This window comes from Chenopodium album, chromosome 5, assembly GCF_948465745.1.
Source record: "Chenopodium album chromosome 5, dcCheAlbu1.1, whole genome shotgun sequence".
NCBI classification, from domain to species: domain Eukaryota; kingdom Viridiplantae; phylum Streptophyta; class Magnoliopsida; order Caryophyllales; family Amaranthaceae; genus Chenopodium; species Chenopodium album.
In genome coordinates, this window is record NC_137838.1 from 3,113,397 (window position 1) to 3,132,731 (window position 19,335).

The window sequence follows — 19,335 nt, forward strand, 5'->3', positions numbered from 1 at the left end:
TATTTGATTATTTTCTATAGCATGGTCGAAGAAGACAGCTAGCAATATTATATTGCAGCAACATATACATGCATGCATCATTGCATCAACACCACACACCATAATTTGACTAGTTCCGTCTTCTGCTTCACTTTGCTCCTTTTTGCCTTCTCTATCAGGAGTTTTTTTTTTTTTTTTGCAACTTGACGACTTGTGTGATCTTTTCATGTTAGTTCAATATATTAGTAGTAAATCACAATTAAATCGCGCATATGCACGTAAGTTTAACTCGTTCGATGTTGTTCTTCCTGTTTTATTCTTGTTTTTAGAAATTTATCGGTGTTAGAGGGCTTATCAAAAGGTAGTGAAATCGATATCAAATCTAATGTATTATACCACTTGGTTAACTTTTTTGAACAATAATAAGTCCCACGAAACTTTTTATCAGGTGTACACAACTATACAAGCAACATCTTTGAATTATATATACAAAAGAATTATTCGACCTTAGGTAATGTTTTGTGATATCTTTCCTTTTTACCTTTGACGAATGTGGTTATTAATTTGTACACTTTTTAAAATAAGATAAGACTGTTTATGATACAACAAAAAATTTATTAATTATTTGAAGAGGGCAAGAAATTACATCTTACATATGCATGTATATTAATCTTAAAGCTATCTGATCGATAAGCTAAGGGCTTGCGTATCAGCTTTGAAGAAAGATGTAATATAAGAGAATATAACTTAATTATCACGTTCTTTGTACACTTTTAAGGCACGTACAAGTACAACAAGATAAAAATTAAAATTGATTATCTCAATTGAAAACATAGGCTGATATTTTATATTTATTGGCTCAAAAAAAGGCATATAGAGTTACAGACTAACATATCAACGTGACAACATCTATCTATGTACATATTTATAACCGGGGAAAAATCGAAACCTAATATCTAATATATTAGGATCGAACCTCGGTCTTAACCTTAAGATTAAGGCCTCATTGGCTACTTATTCTAATTCATTAAATAAAAAAAAATCAACTAACATCATATTTAATGATTTCAATTAGTTGAATATTGTCTCATTAAGGAAATAAACAAATTTGTTATATTCTACTCCGTATAATTAAGTACTAATCATCTCTAAATTCCCTATACATATATATATTCTACTCCGTGTAAGTACGTAGTTATGTACCTACTAATCATCTAGAGTATGCTGGCCATCCAAATTCGCCTCCACAAAGTTTCCTTGAGCTGATGAATTCGAAGTTATTAATGTTAATTCAGCAATTGTAATCACAACCTGAGGACAATCAACAGCATTAGAAACATGATTAATAACGGCTTCATCATGTTTTGTAACATTTTCGGGTTTGGATTTTTCTACAACATTTGTCTCCTTGATCTTGGCCTTCTTAAAATGTGCGAGTATTGCAAGATCATACGTAGACTCAGCAATTTTCTCCGTGCAATCAACAATGTCGATGAGTAGAGAGGCTAATGTCGCGATTGGTATGATTTGTAACAACTCGGCGTGTTGATTATATGATGAGCCGGATTTGAGGAACGTCTTGAGGCTTTTCACGGCTGCTTTTGAGCTAACAATGTGTGCATTAATTGAAGTAGAAGGATATGTCATTTTTCTTATGCATGATCCTAACTTTTTTAGTGTTTTGCTTGATTCCAAACTTATTTTGGTGCATGCTTCTCTGATTTCTTCTGGGAACTTTTGTGGTTTCTGTAACAAAATCACATAACAAAAGTTAAATATTGTTACAACTTACAACTAGTTGTATTTGTACGTACAAAAAAAAAAAAGATTTCATTAATTTAGTAAAATAAACGAGATATTTAGTTAAGTTCAGTAAAAATAAGTTGATAAGAACAAACTCTCTTTATCGTTCAGTAAAACTGTTTGAATGTAAGGTTTATAAAATTATTGATATTAAATAGATTGTACGTTTTTTTGACCATATACCTGTGTTTGAGGATCAAAATAAGCATTAAGAGCATCAATTCTGTAGGCGCATTGCCTAACAAGGCCTCCTAGTTTAAGGTATTGATTCCATGGATGATGGTATCTAAACTGCCCGTTTCCTGGCTCCCACCTCGCGAAATTTGCCTAAATTCGAATAAATATACATGTCATTTCGATGAATTCTAGCTAGGAATCATTCTCTAGGAGATCAAAACGATGAAAAGAAAGGCATAAAAACTTACCATGGTGTCTTCCACACTTTTGGAATTTAGAACACTTTTGTAGCCTTGAAAAGATGACTTATTTCCATCCTTAGATTTAACTTCACCTTCATATGATTTCAAGTATATAGCTCCAAATCCTGCAAAAATAGTATTTAATTTAGTTACGTTACTAAATTATACAACATGATGTTACATACATGTATGCATGCTGTTTCTGTCTGATCCCGACTCCACAGAGAACTTGGACTTGAGATCCTGATACTCCTATCGGCAAGCTGAGAACCTACACAATGAGAAGAAGTTAGCTAACCCCGGGGTGATCCGGGGATAACCACTCCGATGATAAAGTCAGAAAGGTGTTTAAGAAAAAGAAAGTAAGAGAGAGAGAAAGTAGAGAGAGATTAGAGAGATAAAGAGTGTAATTAATGTCCTCATTAATGAGGTCTTACCTACTATTTATAATGGTTTATCTTGACAGGTGGCTCTCATCCATGCAGAGCCTTTTGTGCCAAGTGTCGAGCTTCTGTTGCCACGTGTTACATTTCGGTGGGCCGACATGTCTTCAATCTGTGACATATCAGCATCTTCTCCATGATTACTAAAACCTGATCATGTTTTCATAAGATATCGGTCATGCCAGATATCATCCCATACAATTAGCCCCCCAAGTGAGGACGTATGATTACTCATCGTCGTGCTCAGTTTATACCAATAACAAGCTGATTCCGACGAAACAAACTTTGGGTTCCACATCTCATTCTTTAGAGTTTTCCTTGTGGTGTAAATTCTACTGTAGCAACGTTTCTTGTACTCTGTCAAGCACCACTTGTTAACAAAGTTTTACTACTGATGTTGTTGTCTTGGCTTCGTCACAATTCATCTTACTTGCTTGCTTGATTTATATTCAGATAAATTAGCTTGCACATATGTATTGTAGGTCTATATTTAAGCTCTATGTTCTTTTGCTGAGAAGTTTTATACTTGTATAAACTCCATTTCCCCCCCAAGTGACCTTGTGTGCTGATAGCAGACAAGGTCTACTTTCTGTAAACTATCTGGGAGCGAAAAACTCCGTTTTCCCCCCCAAGTGACCTTGTGTGCTGATAGCATACAAGGTCTACTTGCTGTAAACTATCTGGGAGCGAAAAACTCCGTTTTCCCCCCCAAGTGACCTTGTGTGCTGGTAGCAGACAAGGTCTACTTTCTGTAAACTATCTGGGAGCGAAAAACTCCGTTTTCCCCCCCAAGTGACCTTGTGTGCTGATAGCATACAAGGTCTACTTGCTGTAAACTATCTGGGAGCGAAAAACTCCGTTTTCCCCCCCAAGTGACCTTGTGTGCTGGTAGCAGACAAGGTCTACTTGCTGTAAACTATCTGGGAGCGAAAAACTCCGTTTTCCCCCCCAAGTGACCTTGTGTGCTGATAGCAGACAAGGTCTACTTGCAATAAAATTGAAGTGTAACCGTTCCTAAAAATATATTTTACTAATTTTTTTTTAGGCGGGAAAATATTTACACGTGTCACAAATCCTGCCGTTGCTTTTTGAAAGGGCTTGTTAATTAACAGCCGTAGGATTCCTGAACCGCCTTTCATTTCAATTGGCGATTCAGTTTTTCCTTTTTAGATCAAAAATCCACCATTTTTACCATTTCACACCTCTTCTCCTTCTTAATTTTCTCCCGAAAGAAATTCTTATCAATCTTGCGCTTAGTTTGTGCATTTCGTCTCGTCGGGCGTTCCTTCTCTTTCTTCGTCGCTTTCATCTGTAAAAGGCGTTCCTTCTTTTTGCGATTTTCTTCGAAGGTATTTTCGTACCCTAACCCTTGATTTTTATGCTGTTTTATGTGCTTATATTCAATTAAATGTCTGAGGATAGTGTTGAAGAGAACTTTCCTAACCTTAGTACTGCTAGGCGTCGTTTAATTAGGCAGTCTTTAGGTAAAGAAACTGGTAGTAATAGGGGCAATTCATCTTCCCTTTCTGACAATATCGACTATCCCTTTGAGACGTTAACTTCTGAAGAAGAAAAACGTGCTTTTATGATACATAGGACTATTGCTCACCGTGAAAGTGCCTTTCACCCCTTTAACCCTGATATTCCTGCCGATACTGAAATTCTTGACGTTGAGCCTGTTAGTGTCCGTTATCACTTACGCAACTTTACTGGGAGACGCTATTTTAACCAATACGGCACTAACGTTGGCAATATAGGTATTAACACTATGCCAAGGGTAAGGAGTACCAGTTATCAGCCTGAAGTTGCTGCTCGTGAAGCCGCCGAGGCTGCCAAAGCAGCTAAGGCAGCTGAGGCCGCTAAGGTGGCGGAATCTAGTAAAAGACCTGGTCAAGGTCAGGTTATAAGTTCTTCTTCAGAAGAACTTGGGGACGACATCCCACCAAACCCCCAGGAAGGTCAGGTATCTCCTGTGCATGATTCTGCCGTCAACTCAGTTTTAGGAGATGACGAAGCTCAGGAAGATAGTGTAAATAACGAGAGTAGGGATAACATTGTTGATTTAACGGCTGAGGTTATCCAAGAGGAGAGTTTGGACGAAGGATACAATTCCGAGACTGACAGGGCTGAATTCCGACAACCCATAGTCCTTGCCAACGATGGAAAAGTTGCGAAGGAAACAATAAGTGAAGCTTTTAGGAAAACGGCAATTACAAAAGATTACTGCCGTCGTGCGAAGAGGTTTTTTAATCTTCCTGACGGCTATGAGTTGTCTCTTCCTCCATCTGGTGCTTCAGTATTGGATTGCCCAGCCGGGTCCGTGGCCGTTTATCTGAGACATCTAGACTTCGGTCTCCGTTTTCCCCTACACCCATTTGTAGCCAAAATTTTGAAGGCCTGGAACGTTTGCTTAGTTCAGCTAACCCCTCAAACTATTCGTGCCGTTATTGCCACAGTTTGGGTTATGCTTTATCGGAACTACCCTTTGACCCTTAATGTATTTCGGCGGCTAATTACCCTGAAGAGAGATGGACAGTCTGATGGGTGGTGGTCTTTGTACACTCAACCTCACAAATATACCGTCCATCCAAAACTTTCTAGCTGCAAAAACTGGAAGGACAAGTTTTTCTTCATGTCTGTTCCAGATGATTATCCCTTGAGAAGGACTTTTTTCAAGCCTCATCCTCATTTTGACTCAATCCCCGAGAGAGATCTCGGGAAACATGAAGAGAGGGCCGTCAACCATTTTGACGTTTCCGAATTCGACGAAGGTGACGGCAAAGTCCGTCTCATTCCTGCGGTGTGGGTGCCGAATGTGAGTTACATTCTGGGCAACGCGCCGCTATCACGCGTCGGTCTCTGTTGGACTGACCAGCATGGTATAACTTACTTTTCCTTTTACTCCTATGCACTCTCTTATTTCTATGACGAAGACGGCATAGCTTACATGCTACTTTCCTCGTCCTTTCTTTATTGTCATTTGTATCTCTCTCCTTTTTTTTTTGCATTTTACCGATTTTTTTTTTATTTCTTTTTCTAGGTACCGATAAGTTGGATAATAGGCTACTCGGCCTATCTGCTGACGGGACTAGGGTTATCAGGCGGTGTCCCAAAGCTTGCGATCCGTACGACACCCTTGCTACTGTTTGCGGTCGCGCTCCAGCCATCAGTGCTAAAAGAAGAGCTGAGATCATGGCCGATGAGAATGCTAAGAAAAGAAAACTTACACCTCTTGCCAATCGGCGGGGTGGGATCGTGATCTCAAGCCCTCGGCAACCTGAAGGGCGTGCCGAGAAGAGAAGGGATCAACCGGCGCCCGAGAAAAATAAAGAGCAGTCGGTTCCTGAGAAGACCCCGACTGCCAGCCAAGTTAAAAGCCCCGAGGCCATTGTGAAGAAGGTCATTCAGGGTATTGAGATTGAAGATCTCACCTCTGCCGAGTCTCCCCCTCAGCCTCAGGTTACAACCGTAATCGCTCCTATGACAGTTGGGTCGGACTCCAGCATTCCGGCCTTGACTTATCGATCCAATCAGTGGATCGAACGAGTGTCTGGACGGTTTCCAGAGGAAGTTTTAAGGGGGTTTTCTGTCCCTCCTGGCCATTCCGGCGACCGCTGGCAACCAGCCATGGATGTCGGCCGGAATGAATCCATGATAACCGACGACCCTATGCAAGGTGGGAATCTCGGTTACCGGCTGCTGAGTAACCTGACGCTGCCAATGGACAGACCCGCTGGTCCAATCGGCCCCCTTGCTGCGTCTCATATGCATAATTTGATGAAGGTTAGTGTATTACTTACGCGTATATACTTATCGTCTTTATCTCTTATTACTATTGGTATTTCTATATATATATTTCAAGTACTGATATCGGTTTTTTTTTTTTTTTTTTTTTGTATGTATCGTACAGGCCGTCATGTCTGGCACAGAATTGGTTGAGATGTACCGCTATTACCAGGAAAAACATCATCAAGCATCTGCCAACGAAAGCGCCATGCAGGAGGCCATCAAGAATGCTGAAAAGGCCCTCAGTGATCTGAGGAAGATAAAAGAAAATAACGACAAGGAGATGTCGGCCTTGAAGATCAAGGCTGAGAAAGTTGCTGGGTTAGAGTCGGAAGTGCAGAGTCTGAAGACTCAAATTGCCAAAAAAGATGAAGCCATCCAACGTCTTCCTTCCGTCGAGAAGAACCTCGAAGATGCCAAAACCAAAATTAAGAGCCTTGAAGAGAAGGTTCAAAAAATGGAGGCTGACAAACCTGGTATTCGTCAGCGTGCGGTTGGCCGTTATCTAGCGTCCGATGAGTTCTGCTCCAAACTCCAGGACCGTTTCGATGGGGGTTGGACTGCTGCTCAGAGGTGTATTGCCCACGCCGCCGGTTGGAAGAAGGATGATTGGGCAAAAGTTGAGAAGGCTTTCAGCGAGGAAGCCTATAAGATTCCTTCCGGCTTTGAGGCGCAGCAATTCTCCGAAGAAGACTTATATAACTTGGCGCCAACTGCTGATGACGGCCCCAGCAACCCCAGTATTCTGGACTCCCCGGTGCCTGAAAACGGTCAATCTTGAAGGGGCGGGCAGTCATCACCGACATCTTCTTGTGGGTCTTGTATCATTGGGCCTTATCAGCTATAACTTTACTTGTTTTTTGTATGTATGGACATTTCTTTTGACAGTGCTGTTTTATCGGCATATACCCTTTTTTTGTGGTGATGCCTGTCGATTGTTATTTTTATCTATTATGTATTAACTGTGTATAAATTTGTACACTTTTCGCTATAACTGTATTGCTCTCTATCTGCTATTTTCTAACTTGTTTACAATTATTCCAGTATGATAACTGCATAATCTTGCAAATTAAGCATATATATAGAGAAGAACTTGTAAAAAATAAAACTTACTTGGTAGTTTGCTTGAAATCTGCCACTGAAAGCTCTCTAAAGAATGTCGGCCTCTGTAGATACCAGACTTCGAAACTTCATCCTTGGTGGACACTTTATCAAGACTGCATTTTAAAAGGTGCCGACATACTATGGATACCATTATTGTACTGAAAACTTTAAACATTTTTTGAAATTTTAAATATTCTTCAAATAACATATCATCATGCAAGCAACATACCATACAACCTCCAATAGCATATAATATATCCAAATAACATATCCAAATAACATATCATCATGCAAGCAACATAATATATCATTATGGTACTCCTTGCCCCCCTTAGTATACATAGTTCTTCTCGGAGCTATGTATACTGATTCGTAACCGGCTGTTGGTGGTTCAGATTATAACAACGGTCACCCACTGCTTTGATATTACAGTCAGTTAGGTACCCTCTCGGCGATCACATTCTGAGCTATGCCTCATGTCGGCATATACTCGAATTGATTTGGCCGGTATTTATACTTTGAACCAGCAACCTCATGAGTTAACGTATACAACTGATCAGGTTGTACAACTGTTAACTGCATGGAAGCGGTTTTGAGCTGTCCGTCCCATTTAACGATGTTTTGTTAAATGGAGGATGCCTATTGAAATGCACATTGTCTGAATACTTCTTCATTCATCACCGATATCTTTGTCCGATATCAGCTTCAAAAAGTGAGGTTTATTCTCTACACATAGTATTTTTTCAATACAGCTGAATTCCATACATTCTTTAGAGGAGTCCCATCCAAAGTTTCCAAGTAGAATGACCCTTGGACGATGATAGCTTTAATCCGATAAGGTCCTTCCCAGTTTGCAGTCAGTTTCCCGTCTTCATTTCCCTTACCGGTTGCGGCGGTTCTTCGTAGCACCAGATCCCCTATCTGTAACGGCCGATGGGATACCCTTCTATTATATGCCCTAGACATTCTTTCCTTGAATGCAGCTGACTTAACGGCTGCTTTTTCTCTTAGTTCTGGCAAGAAATCCAGTTGTTGTCGTAGGAGTAAATCATTTTGATCTTCACAGTAATGCTGAACTCTGAATGTCGGCAGTCCAACTTCTGCCGGTATGACTGCTTCTGTCCCAAAAACCAGGTTATATGGTGACTCTCCTGTGGCCTCTCTTATTGTTGTCCTATTTGCCCACAATATCTCCGGTATCAAATCTGCCCACAAACCCTTTGCATCTTCGATTTTCTTCTTTATGGCCGTTATGATCTGCTTGTTTGCTGCTTCTGCCTGGCCGTTTGATTGTGGATGGCATACTGCTGCATATGCAAACTTCACTTTATACATCATCAGAAGATCTTTGACTGGCTTGCAATCAAATTGAGTTCCATGATCAAAAACCATCGCCATCGGCAACCCAAACCTTGTAAAGATATTTTTCCATATAAACTTCTTCACTTCTGCTGCCGTGATCTTTGCTACCGGCTCTGCTTCTATCCACTTTGTGAAGTAGTCAATTCCTACTATCAGATATTTTCTGCCTCCTGTGGCTGATGGGAACGGCCCTACTATATCCATTCCCCACTGGGCAAATGGAACTGGGTTTAATATCGGCGTAAGGTCATTTGGGGGGAGGTTGATAACTGGGGCATACTTTTGGCACTTCTCACATTTTCTAACATAAGCCAAAGCATCGGCGTTCATTGTCGGCCAATAGTATCCCCTTCTCATAGCTTCTCTGGACAGGGCTCTTGCCCCAAGATGATTTCCACAACTTCCTTCATGCAATTCTTCCATTAACTTTACCGATTCAGATCCTGTTATGCATCTCTGTAACGGCAGTGAAAACCCTCTTTTATATAACTGGCCTTGATACATAACAAACCACACACTATCCTTCTGTAACTTCTTTAACTCCCCCTTGTCTGTCGGCCCTACACCATGAACAATGTATGCCAGTATTTTATCATACCACTGATCTCCTATCTCAACAGAACAGACAGTTGCCGGTATCTCATCTATGCTTCTCTGCCTGAGTATCTCAACCATTACTGTTCTCTCCAAGTCATTAAAACTTGAACTTGCCAATCTTGCCAGTGCGTCTGCTTGAGCATTTTTCAATCTGGGAACCAATTTAATCTCAAAGTATTGCAGCTGAGCCGCTAACTGCTTCATTTTCTCCAAATACTTCACCATTGCCGGCTCTCGAGTTTCATATTCCCCACTGAACTGGCTTGACACCAGCTGTGAGTCAGTTGTCAGAACTAGCCGTTTTGCCTCTGCCGCTATCGATAGCTGCATTCCAGCCACTGCAGCTTCGTACTCGGCCTCATTATTTGTTGCCTTGAACTTGAATTTCATGGCGTATTCAAATATTTTTCCGTCTGGGGCCGTTATCACAATTCCAGCGCCTGCCCCCGTTGCTGTGGCTGACCCATCAACGGATACCTGCCACGTCCCCAACTCTTCTTCTTCATCTGTGTATGTGGTTTCTACAATGAAATCTGATAGTGCTTGAGCCTTAATTGATGTTCTAGGCTTGTAACTTATCTCATACTCCGACAACTCTACTGCCCATGCAAGTAACCTTCCAGACGTATCCATTTTTCGCAATGATTTCTCCAAGGGATGGTTGGTGAGGACTTCTATCGGATGTGCGTCAAAGTAAGGTCTTAACTTCCTGGCCGCTATTAATACAGATAAAGCCATCTTCTCTATAACTGGATATCTTCGTTCTGCCGCATTCAGAACATGGCTGACAAAGTAAATCGGTTGTTGACGTCTCTTCCTTTCAACCAACAAAACGGCTGCTACCGTTTTTGGTGACGCCGAGATGTATAACTGCAATACTTCTCCCTTCTCAGGCCTGGCAATTGTGGGAAGAGATTTGAGATGATTCCTCACTACTTCCAAGGCATCACTTTGTTCTTTTCCCCACTCAAACGCCTTATTCTTTCTCAGCACCATAAAAAACGGAAGAGCCTTATCAGCTGATTTGCTGATGAATCTGGTTAACCCTGCCATCCTGCCCGTTAACCTCTGTATATCACGAATGGTTTGTGGTTGTTTCATTTGAAGCACTGCATTCACCTTATCTGGATTCGCATCTATCCCTCGTTCACTGACCATAAAGCCCAGAAACTTCCCTGATCTCACTCCAAAAACACACTTCTCCGGATTCAGCTTCATTTGATACTTTCTCAAGGTTTCAAATGTTTCCTTCAAATCGGCTACATGGTCTTCTGTGCTCTTGCTCTTAACTATCGTATCATCTACATATACCTCAACATTCCGCCCTTTCTGTTTCTCAAAAATCTTATCTACCAACTTCTGATAAGTTGCCCCAGCATTTTTCAGTCCGAACGGCATTGCCTTATAACAATACACACCTGCATCCGTTATGAAGGCCGTTTTATTCCTGTCGGCTCTATGCATGCTGACCTGATGATACCCTGAAAAAGCGTCTAGAAAACTAAGCATTGCATGACCGGAGGTTGAATCAACCAGTCTATCAATCCGAGGTAGCGGATAGCAATCTTTTGGGCAAGCTTTATTCAAGTCTGTAAAATCTACGCACATCCGCCATTTCCCTGTCGGCTTTCTCACCATAACTACATTTGCCAACCATTCTGGATACGTGCAGGGCTCTATAAACCCTGCCGCCAAGAGCTTATTCACCTCGGCCTGGATCGCCTCTATTTTCTCAGTCGAGAAGTTGCGCTTCTTCTGCCTTATCGGCCTGAATTTTCTGTCAACATTCAGCTTATGTTCCATTACCTCAGGATGTATTCCTGGCATCTCACTGGCCGAGAACGCAAAGACATCAGCGTTCTCGCGCAATAAACTTATCAGATTGCACCTAGTCTCCACATCCATATCAGCCCCAACTTTCACTGTTCTACTGGGGTTGCCTGGCTGTAACTCAACTTGGATGGTTTCTCCTCCTGGCAACGGCCTTGGTGTTTCTTCGGGCCTTGCATCGAAGTTTTTCATGGCCAGATCTTGCACTGTCGGCTCACTCTCCTTTGCTGGGTTACATGGAACTGCAGTACTTCCAACTGGGTTCTTCAACGCTGTTACATAACAGGCTTTTGACATAACCTGGCCTCCATACACCTTTTCCACGGCTCCCAGGTTTGACACATAGGCTATAGCCAAATGGTATGTTGATACCACAGCCTGCATGTCATGAATTATCGGTCTGCCGATAATTGCATTATAAGCCGACTTGACATCCACCACTAAAAATTCTGCCATCACATCCCTTGCTTGTGGCCCATCACCCATCCTTACAGGCAACACAACACTCCCCTCTGGCCTCACTGTCGACCCATTAAAACCAATTACGGGATATGATACCGGCTTCAAGTATTGTCTTCCGATATTCATCTCTTTAAAGGCTTGAATGAACAGGACATTTGCCGAGCTACCCCCATCTACTAGTATTCTTTTGACATCAGCACCATTTATCCTGGTTATCAGGACTAACGGATCGTCATGCGGGAATACTACACCTCGTGCATCCTCTTCTGTAAATACAACTTGCGGTATTGATGCCGGCCGAGGACGATTGTCTATATCTAGAGCACACACCAGATGTCGGTGCTCCGCCAAATGTTTCTTTGCTCCACTAATCGTTCCCCCATGAATCGGCCCGCCCGTTATCACATCTACTCTTCCAGTAGATAACGGCGGCATTCCCGTGTCCCCTTGTCGGACTATCCTCCCTTGAGTCCTTTCGGGCCTCGCTTCTATTTGTTGCCTCTCAGCTATTTGCGCTGGTTGTTGATTTCTACCAGTATTCAACCGATACTGTGCTAAGTGCCCTTTTCTAATCAACTCCTCAATATTATCCTTCAACTGAGTACATTCCTCTGTGTAATGTCCCACATCCCTATGAAACATACAATACTTCTTTACATCTCTAGACTTCGCCTTCATCGGAGTCGGCCTTGACCAATCTTCTCTATTCTGATTCACTGAGTAGATTGCGGCCCTTGGTGCATTCAGGGGAGTGTAGGTGCTGTATCTCATTGGGAGTCTTGTCGGCCTGGTATCTTGCCGACTTCCTCCTCCCCTTCCTGGGGCAGGAGCTCTTGACCTGTTTCCTCCAGATGAAGTCCCTTCATACTGACTTGGTCCCTTTCCAGCTGCCACATGTCTACTACTTGTTTTCATCAGCTCTTCACTTTTTATGTAATCATGGGCTTTACTGAACGCCGCTGCCAATGTCGGCAGGCTTTTTCTTGTTAGATATCTTTTGAAATCCGAATCAACCAACCCATTCATCAAAGCCATCACGGCTATCTCCTGTTGCAACCTCGGAATTGTGTTTGCCTCATTATTAAATCTCCTGATATAATCCCTCAAAGATTCATCCGGTTTCTGCTCTACAGCCATCAATTCTCCAGAAGTTCTCTGCCTTACACTATTACTGACATATTGCCCTACAAACATCTCAGTCAGTCTTTCAAAGCTGTCTACTGACCCAATTTCAAGGTTGTTGAACCAATCGGCTGCAGCCCCAATCAGAGTTGTCGGAAATACCTTGCACCAAACTGCATCCGAGTTTGTGTATAGCATCATGTGTCCCTCATAGGACGTTATGAATCTTGCTGGATCCCCTCTTCCATCATACCTACAAGTCGGCATTTTCACCTTCTCCATTGGTTGATCCAAGATGTGCTGGGCAAACGGGGATGCCCTTAACTGCACCACCGTGCGCACTGCTTGCCCTTCCACTTGCGAACTCCTTTGTTGCTGAGTTCTGGTGCTCATAGCACGGCTCGAGGATTGTTCATCCTGCCGTAATGTTGTATGCGTCCTTACCGGCGACTCATGTCGGGGCCTCCTTGACGGGTTCTCCAACTGATTATACTGTTCTTCTTGGTTTCGGTGCAATACTCCTCTTTCTGCCTGAGCAGCTTCTCTTTCAGCTCGTGCTGCCTCTGCTTCCTTCCTTTTCCTACTCATTGCACTCATCACCCTGGCAGCCGTTTCCAACTCATCCGGGGTGAATGCTGCCATAGGATCCTCTGCCTCCCCTCCTCCTGCTGGGGGAGTTATCGGCATATGGAACTGGTTATCCTCTAGGGTATGGGTTTCATCTACTATCTCCACCTGGGGTTGTCCTACTGGTGTTCCATTGTTTCCAGTCATGATTGTTGTTGTTATACACGTGTTTTATTTTTGTGTGAGGTTCTTAGGCGATAGAAGTGATCAACTGCTCCCCTCCTTCTAGCGCCAAATTGTTTCTGTCTGATCCCGACTCCACAGAGAACTTGGACTTGAGATCCTGATACTCCTATCGGCAAGCTGAGAACCTACACAATGAGAAGAAGTTAGCTAACCCCGGGGTGATCCGGGGATAACCACTCCGATGATAAAGTCAGAAAGGTGTTTAAGAAAAAGAAAGTAAGAGAGAGAGAAAGTAGAGAGAGATTAGAGAGATAAAGAGTGTAATTAATGTCCTCATTAATGAGGTCTTACCTACTATTTATAATGGTTTATCTTGACAGGTGGCTCTCATCCATGCAGAGCCTTTTGTGCCAAGTGTCGAGCTTCTGTTGCCACGTGTTACATTTCGGTGGGCCGACATGTCTTCAATCTGTGACATATCAGCATCTTCTCCATGATTACTAAAACCTGATCATGTTTTCATAAGATATCGGTCATGCCAGATATCATCCCATACACATGCACTTCAATTTTTTATGTGTACCTTCTAAAAAAAGACCTAGTTTTTCCATATTAGAGGCAACTGAGTTATGTAGTTCTTCACCGGCCCAAACAGGAAAAATGAGTGAGTTTATAAGCAGGCTAACGGATCCACCTATCGCGATAGTTGACAATCTTTTGTGTGCCAATTCTACGATTTCATCTGCTCTATACCCTGATATGGATACGAAGCTGAATGTCAATATGAATATCAAGAATCCATAATCATATCGCGCCTTGATTTTTGGGAAAAATCGCATGAATGTTGATGCTGCGGCTGTATTTTTGTCAACCAAATAATTTCATATAGTTAGCATCATGTATACATCTTAATAAGCTATATATTTTATGGCTGAACAAATTTTGTTTAATGTAATGTTTTTATTACTCGTATGTACCAAATATGTAGACAAATAATCCAATAAGGACAGGTTCACCAATCTTGCCATAAAGACTAGCCAAGTGATGCGCCCCAACTCCTAGAGCACCTGCTAGTAAAGTTGCTAGAGCCCTATTTAATCCTTTTCCTAATGTCGCGCCTGAAAAAAAATTAACCGATAAGTTAAATTAATTAGTAAAAAAAAAAACAACATGCATTTACATAACATTTTATTTAAACAGGCCAAATTAGTATATACTTACCAACAGTAAATTCAAAGACAACAACTACGGTCATAACAGCCCACATGGCAGAAACACCAAAGCTATTATAAAGAGGTTGAAAATAGTAAAACAAAGACACCAAAGTTATAGCTAGTCCAACTTTGAATGAATGAATAACCCTTCTTGGATCATCCCTAGCTAAGTTTCTCATCATTGTCGCGATGCCAACAACCTTCGCGACTAACCTCTTTGGCAAGTGATGGAGCCAACACCATACTCGCGATACAAGGCTAATTTTATCATTGTGACTAATAACATGATCACTAGTAGTAAACCCCATGATTTTTGTGGTAAAATGTTATGCTTTGCATTTGCATATGTTGTATGCTAAGAGCAAATGAGTGGTGGCATGATTTATGAGAGTTAATAAACGTCAAAGTTACTTATTTATAGGGAAAATAATGAAAGATGTGATGTAAAAAGATAAACAAATTAAATAGTAATGTCTTTTTCAATGGAAATTGTACAATGCAAGTACATGGGAATTTTTGTTTATGGTTGTCACTTTCTGCGGTCTGCTTTAGTGGTATTTTCTGTATGGTTGGTTGTTAAGTAAAGCAGGATTTTTGTCTGTCACTTTTTATGTTTTTGTGTAGGCCACATACATTTGAAATCATCAATTAATATGTGTAGCAACATTAAAATAAATAAAAATAAAAATAAAAATAAAAACTAAAACAAATATAAAGAAGATTTTAGATAGTGGCAAACTTGTGTTTTATAGTGGTGTTGAACTTTCCTATGCTTTCATTTTGGTAGTAATTTTTTATTTTTTAAACAAAAAAAAACACTTTTTGAAAAAATAAATTTACTACCAAAATGAAAGCATAGGAAAGTTCAACACCACTATAAAACACAAGTTTGCCACTATCTAAAATCTTCTTTATATTTGTTTTAATTTTTTTTTTTATTTAACTGGCACACAATTTAGTAACTAATCTGTAGTACTATATCACCTCCATTCTTTTTAATTTGACACAATTTTTATCACGTGTAGCAACGCATAAGTTTAACTATTAATAACTTTAATAACATACATGCAAATATTAAAAGAAGTTATACTATAAAAATATATTTTACCACACAAGGCAATTCAAACAAGGTGTCACATAACTATGCTTATTAAAATTATAAATCACAAATGTATCAACTAGAACGAATAGAGAAGGTAAAGTATAACACTTAAAAAAAAAAAAAAAAATTAAGACAGTGCAACACTCAAAAACAATGATAAAGCATATGAATTTTTTTTATTTTTTATTTATTTATTTTTTATTATTTTTTTTGGTGGAGATAAAGCATATGAACTATGAAGTACTATATATGCTGGTGGAAAGTGATATTTGTAATAAAATCAAAATTGGCAGCTAAATAATCCCTACGCATTTCCTTAAAGAGTAGAAGATTTATGGCATTACCATAACATATTGTTTTTCCCATTGTTTCTAAATACATTGCATGTGTATGCTATTTTATTTATAATATATTAGTATACACAGTGACAATTAATTAACACTGTATGACATTAGTTAAGCCACAAAATATACAGTACAGTGCAACGTGTTAAACTCTATGAAAAAGGACGGAGTATTTTATTTGTATTTAATTATCATTGAACATCTTTAATTTTATTTTGTAATTAAAAAAAAAATTATATTCGAAAAAGTACATAATATGAATCTAATAAGAATTATTTTTAATAATTTTATTATCTTAAGAATTAGTGAACACATAGTCAAATATGATCAAAGTTTGATATGATGAACAATTGAACATATATAGCCAAAATCAAAGAAATAAACCTAACTAAGCCATATTGATCGCGTTTTTGCATTATATTATATGATCGTGGAGTAATTTAACATCATCATATCCGCAGTGCTATATGACGATAACAATAATTAATGTTGGACCAACCAATATATTTGTAATAAACCAATTAATATATAGTTTGGTGCCACTATATATATAATGAAATAATAATAAAACTTTATCAAAGTACTCCGTACTAGTGTACTACATTACTAAATCAGGCATAGAAAAATAAAGTAACTTATCGAATTAACTAATTGCTAATTCGTAGAAGAAAACGAACAAAAGAATGTTTTGTGTATTTAGTTAACTTGATGTTTAACGAAAAAAAGAAGTTATCTAACAACCTTGGTAAGTACGAGTAGCTTAAAACTCTAAAAATGCATCTCGAACTACTATCAATATCATCATATAAATAGTGCTTCTATAAATCTATACTTACATTATAGTTGCATGTGCATTTGTACTTGAAACACATCTACACATAGAACACTAATAACTACTCATAATAGGGTATTTACCTAGATAGAGTGCGTGCGTGTTTAAGAATGAAGAAGGATTGTGTACAATAGTTTACAGGTTCAAATTTTGACCCTTATTTGTAATTTATATTGTTATAGTGGCTCATTCAGAACAATAACGAAAAATCTGGTTACACTTTCAAATTTTGGTCTAATAAAGTTGATGAAAACTCTAGAAAAACCCGGTGAGACAAAAATCGCATACGTGAAAGTAACATAGTAATCATTAAAATTTATGCTATGAGACAAAGTAATTAAACTAAACGTATAAAATAATAAGAAGCAATTCTAGTGGGATGGAGAAATTCTAAAATATGCATGGTAAGCAAAGTATGTAGAAAATATAAAGATTCTCTTACTAAATTGGTAGAAACCTAATGTTAGCATGCTTAGATAAGAATCAATCCTTATCCAGAGGCCTAAATAAAAAGTAATAATAAAGCTTACATAATATTATAGTGCGAATCATATATCTTGTGAACTGTGACATTTTACCTTATATAATTCATTAAGAAATTAGGCAACATCATAGAATAATATAATTCCGTGTGAATATTATTGTTTTTATATTCTAAACACCATAAATCAATCTTTTCTGATAGATTGTAAAGGATAATGGTATATAAATGAATTTTATGTGATCCTAATTCTTAATAAATTACTATCATTCATAAATATTGTCACCAAAATTATCTCAAATATTCTATGTTGTACCTAATTTGTACATTTTATGCCTCCTGTATATTTCATCCAAAAAAATAAACAGAGCTACTATGTATATGTTTGTACACTCATACACTATATATATCTCTTTTGGTTCTCACTCTCAAATGTACATTAATTTTTAAACATTAATATATTTAGTTTCGTATTAAAAAATAAAAAAAATAATGAGGCAGGTTTAGAAAATTCGTATGTAACATACAAGGTCACATATGATAATATTCTCAACATATATACGTTATAATTTAATTAAAAATCAGTGGAAATTAGCTTGATCGATGACAGGTCCCCTCTAAATTTCAAATACCATCAAGGGGTTATTGCAAATTTTCCAAGGTTAACGGGAAGTCAGTTTGAGTAGTCCGAGCTAGTGTGTAGTCCTTTAGCTAGTGTGTAGGTTGAGCGTTACACCAAGTTACTCTTTTTAATTATTCCGTGAGATTATATGCATAGTATATGTATTTAATACTTATGGTGTTTTTTTTTTTTTTTTTTAATTAGACCTTATAATTTATAATTATATACATATATTTTCATGTTTATAACATCATAGGAATAGTTTAGAGGGTTAAATAACCACCCTTATTGACATAGACATCAATCAATATATATGTTAAAACTCATGGCTATGATTGTAATCTTGCCACGTGTTGCTAATCTTGCCATGTGTCGCCATGTCACCTATATTAATTACAAATGTTTCCTCACAAAAATCTATTATTTGTTAGTATTAAGCCGTAACCTTTATATTCATTAAAATTGAACTTTGATCCAATGACACATCTTATATGATAATAAAGTTGTATTATAAAAAGAGTTATTTATGTTCATAATTAAATTCTAAAATTATAATTGTGAACTTATATGTGGATATTTTAACAAAAATATGATTACAAATTTATTTCGTTTCTTTCAGGTACTCAACAATAATGCATATAGGTGTTAATTAAAATATGTAACGCAAAAATGCATAACAATTTTACATGTTTTTTCTTTTTACCACAAAATACATTTAATCAAAGGAATTTATTAATTATGACCGTAAAATCCTAACAGTTACAACAAATTGATACAATATACGTAGTATAATATTTAGATTACTGCATACTAAATAATTAATTTTGATGTTAAGTTACATTTACAAAATTTAACAAATGATATCTATATATATATTAAAACTAAAACTCATGGCAAGAATTGTAATCATGCCACGTGTCAAATTCTTGCCATGTGTCGTCATGACTTGATAAATAATATGGGGTCATGTCATATTAAAAACGATCATCAATGTTTCCTCACAAAAATTTTATGTTCATAAATTCTAAATTTTTAATTTAACTTATATATATATATACTTCAGTATAATCTCATTCTTTC

At 38.5% G+C, this 19,335-nt stretch overlaps 2 protein-coding genes and 1 long non-coding RNA gene across 3 annotated transcripts; 2 read left to right on the forward strand and 1 right to left on the reverse strand.

Moving 5' to 3' along the window:
- Positions 1-1,185: 1,185 nt before the first annotated feature.
- On the reverse strand, positions 1,186-15,077 carry LOC145631319 (aluminum-activated malate transporter 2-like). Its single transcript, XM_081683396.1, has 6 exons — positions 14,882-15,077; positions 14,638-14,778; positions 14,244-14,516; positions 2,208-2,326; positions 1,966-2,109; positions 1,186-1,725 (listed from the first exon to the last, which is right to left on the reverse strand). The coding sequence occupies exons 1-6, from the start codon at positions 15,054-15,056 to the stop codon at positions 1,186-1,188; spliced, it is 1,392 nt and encodes a 463-aa protein (XP_081539522.1). The 5' UTR covers positions 15,057-15,077.
- On the forward strand, positions 2,402-3,039 carry LOC145631520 (uncharacterized). The gene is made up of 2 exons (XR_014112397.1): positions 2,402-2,563; positions 2,668-3,039. It is a non-coding gene; the product is annotated as an uncharacterized LOC145631520 (long non-coding RNA).
- LOC145633257 (uncharacterized) lies at positions 5,426-7,211 on the forward strand. Its single transcript, XM_081685520.1, has 2 exons — positions 5,426-6,427; positions 6,555-7,211. The coding sequence occupies exons 1-2, from the start codon at positions 5,837-5,839 to the stop codon at positions 7,209-7,211; spliced, it is 1,248 nt and encodes a 415-aa protein (XP_081541646.1). The 5' UTR covers positions 5,426-5,836.
- Positions 15,078-19,335: the final 4,258 nt, after the last annotated feature.